This window comes from Otolemur garnettii, unplaced genomic scaffold, assembly GCF_000181295.1.
Source record: "Otolemur garnettii isolate 467f Iridium unplaced genomic scaffold, OtoGar3 scaffold00142, whole genome shotgun sequence".
NCBI classification, from domain to species: domain Eukaryota; kingdom Metazoa; phylum Chordata; class Mammalia; order Primates; family Galagidae; genus Otolemur; species Otolemur garnettii.
Window position 1 is genome coordinate 3,707,265 of NW_003852537.1, and position 13,286 is coordinate 3,720,550.

At 35.6% G+C, this 13,286-nt stretch overlaps 1 protein-coding gene across 1 annotated transcript in view; it reads right to left on the minus strand.

Moving 5' to 3' along the window:
- MANEA (mannosidase endo-alpha) overlaps positions 1 to 13,286 on the minus strand; it is a 34,186-nt gene that overhangs the window by 16,177 nt on the left and 4,723 nt on the right. The window contains exon 2 of the mRNA XM_012810781.2: positions 8,246 to 8,827. Within this exon, the coding sequence (XP_012666235.1) occupies positions 8,246 to 8,789 (544 nt within the window). The 5' untranslated portion in view covers positions 8,790 to 8,827. The remainder of the gene's footprint in view (positions 1 to 8,245; positions 8,828 to 13,286) is intronic.

Sequence of the window (13,286 nt, forward strand, 5' to 3'; positions counted from 1 at the left end):
GTTATAACCTGACAGCCTCAAAGTATGTGGCCAGTACACTACCCACTGAGCTAGAGTATTGCCCAGACTGCTATTCTCAGCCAGGCAAAAACAAAAACACTTTGTCTCTGGAGAAGATGCATCCATGATCTCAAATTATTTGCAAAAAGCATTAAAAAAAAAAAGATAGTGTACAATCAACTTGAAATACTCACAAAATTATAACCTTTGTCCCTTTCCTATTTTAGCTACTACTCTATTTTTTTGAGGGAAAGGGTACTGTACCAGAATAAGCATGGGCTTAAACATGTATTAAAATATCTCATCACATACTAACTACATAAACTAAAGGAACGTTAATTTGCTTGGGCATAGTGGCTCCAGCCTATAATCCTAGCACTCTGGGAGGCCCAGGATGGTGGATGGTTTGAGCTCAGGAGTTCAAGACCAGCTTGAACAAGAGTGAGGCCTCTGGGCAAAGTGGCAGTTGCCTGTAGACCTAGCTACTTGGGAGGCTGAGGCAGGAGGATCACTTGAGCCTGAATTTGAGGTTGCTGTGAGCTATGACACCATGGCACCTACCCAGGGTGACAGAGTTAGACCTTATCTCAAAAAAAAAGAAACAATTTTTTGCTTTTGTGGCCTCACCATCAAAACATAGGCAGTTCTTACCTTTTAAGATTTATCCTAAGTACACACATAAAATTCCATTGCCTAGACCACAATGTTCAATAAATGTTGGTTCCTTTCGCTATGGTGTGCTCTGTGCTTTCCTCCCATTTTGCCCCCTCTCTCTCCAACCATAACCCCCAAGTATGGCACACACAGACACACAGTTTTTTACATCTTAATAAAATGATCTCCATTCCACCTTTTCTTCACTCTTTCTCCAGCTTCATTATACCCTAGTTGTATGTTGCCCCAAATGATACATCAATTACATAAATTAAAATTAAAAAGAATTAAAAAGTTATGCTCGACTAGCTACATTTCAAATGCACCATGGCCCACATAATCTAAGGTGTTAGTACAGGTAGAGGCCACTTTTACTGTCACAGAAAGTTCTGCTGGACAGCAATGCCACATTACTGTGATTATCCCAACACAGCAACCAGCTCCTTCTAGTCCAATGAGAGTCTCCTGCTCTCTAATCCTCTCTGGGGGTGTACTCTTTTTAAGGCTTGGGGAGGATGTCCTTTCTTCTCTTTATTGCATCAATTAGGACTTGTATCTTTCTAGTTCTATTCCCACCCTGTGCTCCACAGTCCAATTTATCTTTACACTGTGTCTTTAGGACTGTGGCACTCATCAGTTCTGAACCAGATAATAATGGTGCTACTCCTGAGAAGGGTGGGTCATTCGTAATGGTAGTGAATCCTTGATAGTAACCAGAAACATTTCTCTAAAATAAGGCAACAGGGTGTCATTTCTAAGTAAAATCTATTACTCTGTATTTCTATTATTATGAATGCTTAGCAAACTAGGGCATTTTAAAAGTCCATTCTTGGAATTCTAGCATGCTAAATGCAAAAAAAAAAAAAAAGCCATATTACTCATGCCATCCCTCTGTAGCTGTGGGTCCCCCAACCCCCAGACTGGTACTAATTCATGGCCTCTTACTAACCCACTGTACTACATGATAGTCTAAACCAGGCATCCTCAAACTACGGCCCACGGGCCACATGCGGCCCACCTAGGACATTTATCTGGCCTGCCGGGTGTTTTTGCCGCCGCTGCCTGTCCTGCTTAGCGGCAGACTCGTCCCGGGCCCGCAGTCTGGCCCTCTAACGCTCTGAGGGACAGTAAAATGGCCCCTGTTTAAAAAGTTTGAGGACTCCTGGTTAAACTCTGCCTCCTGTCCCATCCTGTCCTGCTATCCTGGTCTGTGGAAAAACTGTCTTCCATGAAACTGGTCCCTGGTGACAAAAGGGTTCCCTGGCCTGCTAAGAACCTAGCAGCACAGCAGGAGGAAGCTTCGGTCTTTCCCCACGGCTCTAGCTCAGCCCCTTCCTCCTCCCTCACATCTATGGGAAAACCACCTTTCATGAAACCAGTCCTGATGGAGAAAAGGTTGGAGCCCACTCCTCTAACGCACTATTGCAGGATCTACAATATAACTGATACCCAATTCATATTTTGTTCAGTAAAATGATGTAATTAAATAGGGTAAGAGTTAAAAATACAAGGTATAAAGTAAGATAGGCCAGGGGAAGAACGTCCTAATTCTGTCATTTGATAGACAAATACTCTAGGTATGTAATTTTACTTAAGTTTTCACATTGGTAAAATGGGCATAAATCCAGTTCATGATTCAAAGTCTGTTTTAAAAATTACAAATGGGAGAATGCACAACACAGTCACAGCTCTCAAGCTTCCAAAACAGGATTATAAATAATTTTAAACAAAAAGACAGCATAATGGTAAATAAATTTCATACCTTTAACTCCGAGCTTATAATGAATGTGTTCTCTTATATATAGGAAACTTAATTAGTGCTGTCCAACATCCCAAACATTCTTTCAAACTAAAGATTTAAGAGAAACAAAGGCAAGCCCATTTCTAGACATAGATACTCTGTCCTACCCAGGGTGACACAATTTCAACAAAAAATTATAAGGCACATCAAAAAGCAAGAAAAACAATGCACCTGAACAGACAACACAACAGGCAGAACCATCCATGAAAAAGATGATGGAATCGTCAAAGAGAAAATTTAAAATCACTATGAAGCCCTTTCCAATCCAATTTTTCTGCCACTGACATACTCCACAGCTCTTATCTATTTGGGGCAAGAAAGAGGTTAGTGAATTACTTGTAATTATCTTACAGTTTTAAAAGAGCAAAACATAAATATGAACTCACAGGATGATTTTGTTACCTATTTCAGATTACATAAAATAATTAAGGTGGTCATGTTATTTTTGTTTACAAACAAAAAAAGAATCATTATGTTGGAAGAGATCTCACATAGGATGGAAAGAGAGTTCAGCAAAGACCAAGAAGGATAAATACTAAAGAACAATAGCAACAATCAGACTGCTGAAAACAACCCCCCAAAATTGACTACAGCCAGAAAGAAAATATAGTATAGAAAGATGAGATTATAAAAAGGTCTTTAAAAATTAAAGCAGACTTCTCATTAGAAACCATGACAGATGCCAAAAAATGGAGTAACATTTTCAAAGTTCCAAAAGAAAAAACAAACACCAAAACCCTCCAAACCTGCCCAATTCTATAATGGAGGGAACATCTTTTAAAATAAAGAATACAAACAAAACTTGGAAGAATTCACTATTAGCAGATTAGTACTACAAGATATGTTAAATTTTTGAGATAGAATATACCAGACAAACACTTGGATTTACATTAAAATATAGGTGACACTAGAAATAAAATAAATGTAAGGAAAAATTTTTCTTTTTAAATAACAATAAAAGCCAACGGATTGTTAAAAACAGGTCAGCAAATTATGACCCACAGGCCGAATAGCACCCTCTGCAGGCCAATTGTCTATAATTTGTCCACATACTGTTTAATGCCTTGTCTCAGATCATAATGATACAGCTAAGTGGTTGCAAAGGTGGAGGGCTTGCAAAACCAAAAATATTTATTAGCTGATCCTTTACAGAAAGTGTTTTTCTCTAGTCTACTGTAATAAGAACAGTAGTAAAGTATACTTTCTTTTTTTTTTTTTGCAGTTTTTGGCCGGAGCTGGGTTTTAACCTGCCACCTCTGGTATATGGGGCTGGCACCTTACTCCTTTGAGCCACAGGCGCCGCCCATAATGTATACTTTCTTATTTAAGATAGGAATTATAACAATAGCAGCAAAATGTATGTGAGGGGAAAATTGGGAATATTAGTGGTAAGGATCTTACATTACATGTGACATTTGCAAGTAGACTATGATTATACAAAGGTATACTTAGTAAATTGTGAATCAGTGACTAATAAGAAGGGAAAAATGATAAATAATAAACAAATGCAGGAGACTAAATGGAATCATGAAAACTGTTCAATTAATCTAAAAGAAAACAAAGAATAAATGGAAGAAATAAGCTGCAAACAAGACACAGATTTTAATTAATCATGTTAGTAATAATAGTCTAATCATATCAATATAAAGGCATAATTCTCAGGTTAGATTAAAGAAAAGCAAGACTTAATCACATGGTGTATACAAAAAACCCACTGTAAGTGTAAAGGCACAGATTAGGTTAAAAGCACAAGAACAGAAAAAAGATTTACCTGGGAAACATCAATCAAAGAAAGGTGGACGGAGTAGTTACCTTAATGAAAGTGGACTTCAGAGCAAAGAATATCACCAACGATAAAGAAGAATATTACATAGTAACAACAAACTCAATTATCCAAAGGGTACAACAATCCTAAATGTTTATGTACCTAACAGAAGACCTTCAAAGTACCTGAGGCAAAAACTAAGAGACTGGAAAGGACAAATAGATAAATTTACAAATTTCCTTGGACAAGTCAACTTTCTTTCACCAGTAATTAACAGAACAAGTAGAACGAAAACCTACAAGGCTGAGAAAAGACCTGAATTACAACTACCAAACCCTCGATTTAATTCACATTTATAAGGTATTTCATCAACAGCAGAATAGTCCTTCTTTTCAGAGAAAAATTAATGAAACCAAATGCTGGGCATATACAGAAACATGAAAGTCATATGGTCCACCACGCTAAAATTATAGATAGAAATTTGAATTTAATGCAAACAGTTACTCTAAAAGGAAAATCTATGACATTATGTTTGATGTTAGGCACGTTTAAACTTTAAACATCTAATTTATTTTATTGTACCTACTACATTTACTTTTATATACAAATATTGTAGGCCGATTCAGAAATAAGAACTGTAACCTTACTAAAACATATTTTTTTTGTGTTCAGAAAATATTCTAATGTGGATTTCCAATTTCCATTTAGTATTCCCGAAGCATCGATGATGAAAACAAGAGAAAAACTAGAGGATGTTACAGAGTAATCTTTGCATCCCCAGAAATCTAGCATAGGCTGAGACATGTGGAAACTCAGTATGTGGTGCCAGCCTACAGGGAAGAGAAGGTAATTTTAAAGACATACAGTGCACTCTGCTTTGCTGTATGTATTCGTTTTCTACTAATGACATAACAAATTACCACAAATTTAGTTACTTACAACAATGTAACTATACTGTCAGAAGTGTGACATGGGTCTCAGTTCACCAAGATCAAGGTATCAAATTCCTTTCTAGAGGCTCTAGAGAGAATCCCCTTCCTCTTTGAGCTTGGAGAGGCCACCACATTCTTTAGCTCACGAACCCCTTACACCACCTTCAAAGACAGCAATTGTGGGCCAGGTCTTCTTCCATGGCATCACTCTGACTCTGGCTCCGTCTTTCCTTTTCTTCTGTGCATAAAAACTTGTGACTAGATTAGTCTCACCCAAATAATCCAAGATATTGCTATCTCAAGGTCAACTAATTTAGCAACCTTCTGCAGTAGCAACCCTACTTCTTTTTTGCCACATAAAACAACACATTCCCAGATTCTGTAAATTAGAATGTGAACATCTTGGGGGTCAATATTCTGACTATTCCACTGAGATTTTAGTAATCTGTATAAAAAGACAGGAGGGTATCCATCTAGGATTCTTAAAATTGTAAGACATCAACACAAGGGGAAAACTATATTATCTGAGATACTTAAAAGACGTGAAAAGGATACATGTCTACCATGTGCTATTGTAAAGTATTTGATATAATATAATAACATAATAATTGATTCGGCACCTCTAACTGTAAAAGCAGAAAATCAACATACTAGTATCTGCAAATATAACATTGTAATTACTTCACACAGTAATCCAATTTCAGAATAAAAGGATATTTATCAAAGGACAAATATGAACGCTAAATATGTAGTCACAGCATATTCAACCATACAGGAAACTGAACAGCTTTCGTTTACTATCTTCTTCAATTCAAAACATGCCAGAGCCAGCCTGCCAGCTACATGGATTAAAACAGTGTTTTGAGTAAGCATTGGGACAGTCAAATTATTTTGCCTAATTATAATGAGTAGAATTCAATATTTAACTGATTTAAGAAATTATTTTTATTTAAAGATTGATTGTAATGTCACTTTTAGTAGCATCAAGTGCATTTTTTTAACGTTGTCTCTCAGAAAATCTACCAAAAAGTAAAAATTTGCATTAATATCTAAACTGTCTATATAAAAGTAACTGTATTATTCAAATGTTTAAAAATAATTAATGTTCATATACACGATATTATTAGTAAAATATTATGTGGGGGGAAGGATCTTTGTAAGCATTAGACAGGCACAGAAATATGAACTGATACTTTGCTTGCTGATGATAATTTACAGTACAACCTCTGTAAGCTGGCCACCAAGGCACTGCAAGAACAGAATGGTTAAGAATGGTTATTTCTAAGAATAATCATTTTCTCTGTCAAGCAAGCATAGTTTTTATTAGCCACAACAAGGCAGCCTTGAAATGACTTGAATATGATCAATTAGAAAAGATTCTCCTCTCAATATTAGTAACTAGAGACATAGAGACAATACACAATTATCACAGAGAAGTCCATGTTGTCTCAATTCACCAAAGCCATTTATGTTGCAATACAAACACAGAAACCAGAGCCCTGAAGATGTACTAGAGAGTGAGCATTTACAAACAGTTGAAAAAAGTTACTACACAAAAGAAAAACAAGGCCTCTTGAACATATCTGATAAAGGTTCATAAAATCCTGCATTATTCTGTTCAGGGAAGAGCCTGTGTTTCCCTATGTACCTATCAATCCCATAGTGAGTCAAGGTCTTTATGTAGTGATAGAAAAAAATAGAAGATCCCATGTCTTCTGGCTCTACTGCTCAGGACGCTAACAAGACAAATGAAACTGAAATAGGAAGGTTTTACAAAGAGTATATTAACAAACAGAAGGATTTTTTTCTTATAATTCACCTGGGACAATGTGACTATCTTACTGAGAGTGACTGGAACGCCAGAGGAAAGGAAAGAGAAAGGGGGGAGGTGGAAATGAAAATAATGATAACCAATGAACTCTCATTACTTAAGATAAAGGTATATAATGTAAAAAGGTCTATATTTATTTATGAAAAATAAAACCAAAAGAAAATAGAAAATAAGCATATTTGATATAACAGAAGGCAGAGAAAGACAGTAAAACGTATAGATGAAATAAAGGGAAAATAAATAGCAAACTGGAACATTTAAAATAATATCAATATTACATTAAAAATAGATGAAATATAGAAATTTTAAAAGACTATTAAGATAACTTTAAAAAGTAGATAAGCATGACCATATTAGATGCTACATGTCTAAAATTGCAAACGGCTTGAATACCCAATAATAGATGAATGCAGAAACAACTCTGTTGCAATCATGTAAGACAGACTAATATTCAGCAATAAAAATGACTAAACTGGGGGTGGCACCTGTGGCTCAAAAGGGTAGAGTACAGGCCCATATGCTGGAGGCAGCAGGTTCAAATCCAGCCCCAGCCAAAAACTGCAAAAAAAAAAAAAAAAAAAAAAAAAAAATATATATATATATATATATGACTGAACTATTGGTATAGTTAATAACATGGGTACCTGTTAAAATGCTGCGTTGAGCAAAAGATACACAAATAGACACACAAAAACTGATTCTATTTTTATAAAATAATGGCATACTTGCAACTATTCTATAGAAATCAGATCCAGTTTCCTAGGGTAGAGTAGGAAGGTGGGGCTGAAGAATGGAATCGTGATGAAATGTTTTGAGCTATAGAAATACTTTACTTCTTGGTTAGGATGGTATTCAAATAGGTGCATATCTTTAACAAACATCATTAAGCTGTAAACTTAAAGTAGAAGAATTTACTGTACTTTATTAAAATTTAATAAAACTAAGGGGATTAAATTGAAAATCAATAAAAATAATATATCAAGAAATGCCCCAAAATCAGAACATAAATATACATAAAAGCAGTGATTTTCAACCTTCCCAATGCCACGACCCTTTAATACAGTTCCTGTGGGTCACAACCCACAGGTTGAGAACCACTACATTAAAGGAAGTGTTGTAAGTTGGTTACCTAGATGTTTCATTTGGCAATCTGAATTAATTTAACGATATCATTAATAACAATGTGAAGACTAGTAATTTTACACAAAAATTGTTTAAATAATTATACATATACATATGAATACATGAAATAAAATAATTACCAATTGAAGCAGAGTGCATTTGTCTCATGTGAGTTTCTATGACAGAAGGATCCCGAGAACTGTAACTTCCCAACTCAGGATAAAAGCTGGAGCCAATGTCATCTGGAGGGTTATGTCTCCCTTGTGGATAATTCTTGGCTATTCTAGGGTCCCAATGCTCCAACACTGGGTGGTCCCAATGTATATATTTACCATCAAATTGTGGATTTCCATACCAACTGTAATAAAATACATGCAAATAATAATTCAGAGGTGGGAGTTCTTCCAGGTTAAGTTCAGAGGCTTTGGAAGGTTTCATAGTGATTTCAACACTTTTCAAATTCTTGGTATTTGTTTCACTGTTGATTCTGTCACTCTTTTGCGAATCAAAATTTTTCCTGAAATGATTAGTTTGCTGATGGAGTTCTGGAAGAAGGTCAAGTCCGAAAGGAGCTCCAAAAGCAGCTGTATTTGGCCTCAGCATTTTTAAACCCATCATCAGAGAAAAAATAAATAGAATAAAAAGTGACAAAATGATACAAGTCCTTCTCCGAAACTTTGCCATGATGACATACTTTAAACTCCAAAATAGGAACTGTTTCACTGCAATTTTTTGAAAAAAAAAAAAAAAAAAATTAGTGACATTAGCAATATTTTCCAATATATTCAAAATGAAGACTAAATTCCATAATGTTCATTACATTGAAAAATTAAGAAAGTGTATTGTGATATTAATTATGCCATCAAATACTGGTTTCAAAAGAATCTATGTACGAGTAAATGGCAATAAATATATTTTTCATTATTTCAAGAGATTTTGTGTATACTGAATTTAGAAAGGGAATATTCTATGTATATGAAGTAAAATTTTCTAAACCTAAGTGTAAAATTTAAAATTCATAGTTTAAAAAAAGGAAATACTTACAAGTATATGAAAAGCTTGGTCATTAAATGGATTTTCACAAAACACTTTTTTTTAATTAAAATAACTATTTCACAAAAAAGGAATAATCATATACTTTAAATGACATTTTCAAAAGTAAAGGAATGGAACAAAATTAAAAACTTTAACAGTAGAGAAAAAAAAAATATTCATTCATAAATTTGATATTCCCAATTTTTAAAAAACTCATTAATCTGTAACTCTGAAAATCTTATTGAACAGAGGTTATAAATATCAACAAATAATTTCTAAAATAACATATGTTGGCTTGGCGCTTGTAGCTCAAGTGGCTAAGGCACCAGCCATATACACCAGAGCTGGCTGGTTCAAATCCAGCCCAGGCCTGCCAAACAACAACAACTACAACTTAAAATAAACAGCCCGGAGTTGTGGCGGGCACCTGTAGTTCCAGCTACTTGGGAGGCTGAGGCAAGAGAATCACTTAAGCCCAGGAGATGGAGGTTGCTGTGAGCTGTGACACCATAGCACTCTACCCAGGGTGACAGCTTGAGGTTCTGTCTCCAAAAAAATAAATAAAAATAATGAAATATGTTTTTATTTTTATAATACATGTATATATTAATACATATATTACTGAGGGCATGTTTATGGGCATATATATTTAGGTATATATACATATAAAAAGGTTTTAAGTTTTTTTATATACAAATTTCTTATTATAAAGGTGTTGACCTTGACTGCTTTATAAAATTTGTCTTTCTATGATATTCCATGTTGCTGTTACTCTAGGAAATTAAGTTAAAGTAAACCTGCTCTGATAGAAAAGACCAACAATTACAACTTGCTACACACTGCTCGTCTCACACGCATATTCCAGAAACACTAAGAGGACCTCACGTATTTATTCTAGAGATAAAATCACAGAGATTATTTCCACTATCGATCTTTTCAAGTCGTGAATTGTACCATACCTAAAGAATACAGAAGACAGCTAATTTAAACCATAAAAAGGAAACATTTAAGAAAATTATCAGCTTAAAACCTCCTCTCCACCTCTTGTGTCCTCCCAATACCCAGCTCTGCCTTTCTCTCCGCCTACGGACACCGTCTGACGCTCGTGCTGACCATCACTTTGCCTTTCTTTTATAGTTTCCCCACCATACAAGCATACCTAGCCAATATTAATTTTCTTTTGCCTGTTTTAAAATTTTAAGTAAATATGGTATGTATACACATTAGATATGCACACATATGTATACCATATATTCTGTAATATTCTGTCTGTAGGCCTCCACGTATCCGTGTACATATGCATGTGTGTAGGTAAGCATGTACATACATGTGAGCCCATATACCTGAATAGACATAAACTGATATTAAAATATATTTTAGGTTATATGTGGACACAAGATACATATTTGCATATAATATAAACACATATAATTATATATAATTCAGTGCATATAAAACTCAAAGAAATTTGATAAACAACAGTAATTATTAAATCTGTGGCAACTTATTTGGTATCCTAACTCTTCCCCATCCCTGTATTCCATCATATTAGTTCCCTTTTTTCTCTAAAAAAAAGACATGAAGATGAACTTTTAAGCAGAAGACCAGACCGGTCTGGATTAATGCCTCTATACAGACAGGTGAGGGAACGGCTCTGCTCCCTTCTGCCTGTCCACATGCAGTGAGTGACACAGCAGTCCTTCCCTCCAGGGAATACAGCATTAAGGTGACACAGAGGAAGCAGGGAACAGACCTCACCAGATAAGCAAAACCTGACGGTGCCTTGACTCTGAGACTTCTCAGCCTCTTAGAAATAAATTTCTGTTCTTTAGAAATTACCCAGTCTCAGGTAATAGCGACACAAAATAAAACAGAATTAACTGCCAGATGAGAATCATAAAAGGATACTATTTGATGAGAAACAGTATTATCTACATATTGGCAAAAGGTTTCTTCAGAAGATGTTTTATTTTTAATAATTATAAAGAGTTATATAATAATGGTGGAAAACCTACCAAATACCAATTCAAACTTAACTTGGTCAGTTAATTTTGTGTAAATAGGTATGATCATGATTCTCCAGAAAGGATGTACTGAGAAAAACCTGAAATCGGTGCTGTGATAATCCTGTCAAATTAAACAGCAGAAAACAGGACACAGACCTCAGAATCCAACTGAGAACCCAGAAATGAAACCATCCTCATTCTCCCGTCTGCTCTTTGATGAAGTAGACAAAAACACACCTTGGTGAGAAGAATCCCTATTCACAGTGCTGGGGATTCACAGCTACATGTAAAAGATAGAACCAGGATCCCCACCTCTCACAAAAACTAATTTAAGATGGATAAAACACTTAAACCTAAGGCACGAAACTATTAAGAATTTTAGAAGAAAGCGTTAGAAAAACTCTTACAGATACCAGTCTAGGAAAGGAATTCATGAAGAATACCTAATGGCAGATCAGAGCAACAACAAAAATAAACAAATGGAACCTGATCAAATTAAATAAAGTTTCTGCACAAAAAGACAATCAATAGAATGAAATATTTTATCTTTATAGAATGGGAAAAATATTGACATAGTGTATATCTGAAAAAGGGCTGGTAACTAGAATCTACAAAGAACTTGACCAAATCACTTGCACTGAAATGTTTACAGCAGCACAATTTACAATTGCAAACTGAGTGCCATTAATATATGAATAAAATAATAAAATGTGGTATACCATGGAATACTACTCGGCCATAAAAACTGGCGATCTACTATCTTTTCTAACAATCTGGATGGAACTGAAAACTATTCTTCTAAGTGAAGTATCACAAGAATGGAAAAATAACCACCACATGTTCTCAATTCTAAATTGGAACTCGTCAACTAACAGGTGCACAAACGGAAGTAAAACTCAATGGAAACCTATAGAGGGGAGGGGAGAGGAGGGCTAAGGCTGCGGTTCTCAACCTGTGAGTCGTGACCCCTTTGAGGGTTGAACAACCCTTTCACAGGGATCACCTAATATCAAGATATTTACGTTACGATTCATAACCTTAGAAAAAATTACAGTTATGAAATAGCAACAAAAATAATTCTACGGTTGGGAGTCACAACATGAGAAACTGTATTAAAGGGTCGCAGCATTAGGGAGGTTGAGAACCAATGGGCTAAGGTAAACTCACACCTAGCAGGTGCAATACACATATTCCGGCACACTTATAACACTAACTTTCAAAGTACAAATGCAAAATATGTGAACGAAATGAGTGCACCCCTATAATACTTTCTTGAGACAGAGTCTCACTTTGTTACCCTCCATAGAGTGCTGTGGCATCACAGCTCATAGTAAACTAAAACTCTTGGTCTCAAGCAATCCTCCTGCCTCAGCTTCCCAAGTAGCTGGGACTATACATGCCCATTATAGTGCCCACCTAGTTATTTTATTTTTACTTGGTCTTGCTCTTCTCAGGCTGGTCTCAAACTCCTGAGTTCAAGCAGTATACCCACCTCAGCTTTCCAGAAGTGCTAAGATTACAGGTGTGAGCCACCCACCAGGCCTACCTATGTTTTTAAAAATGAGAAAAAAACAAAACTGTAATCCAGATCTAATCACAAGGGAACATCAGATAATACACCAAAGAGAGGAGATACATACTTATGCATTTAGACATGCTACATACACAGACATACACACACACACATATAGCACATACATATACTACATATATAACATTACCTGCATACAGTACAGCATGCAAGGGTGTATGCCTAATGATAAACAAATATGGTAGAGCGTTACCATTTAGTGAATGTGCAAGAAAATATATAGGAATAATTATTCCTATAATTGAGTTGTTTATACTATTTTTGCTACTTGTCCGTAAGTCTAAAATTATCTGACAATTAAAAATTACAAAAGAAGGCTCAGCATTCATAGCACAGTGGTTAGAGCACCAGCCATATACACTAAGTCTGGTGGGTTTGAACCTGGCCAGAGCCAGCTAAAGCAACAATGACAACTGCAACAACAACAACAAAATAGCCAGGCGTTGTGGCAGGCACCTGTAGTCCCAGCTACTTGGGAGGCTGAGGCAAGAGAATTATTTAAGCCCAAGAGTTTGAGGTTTGTGTGAGCTGTGATGCCACGGCACTCTA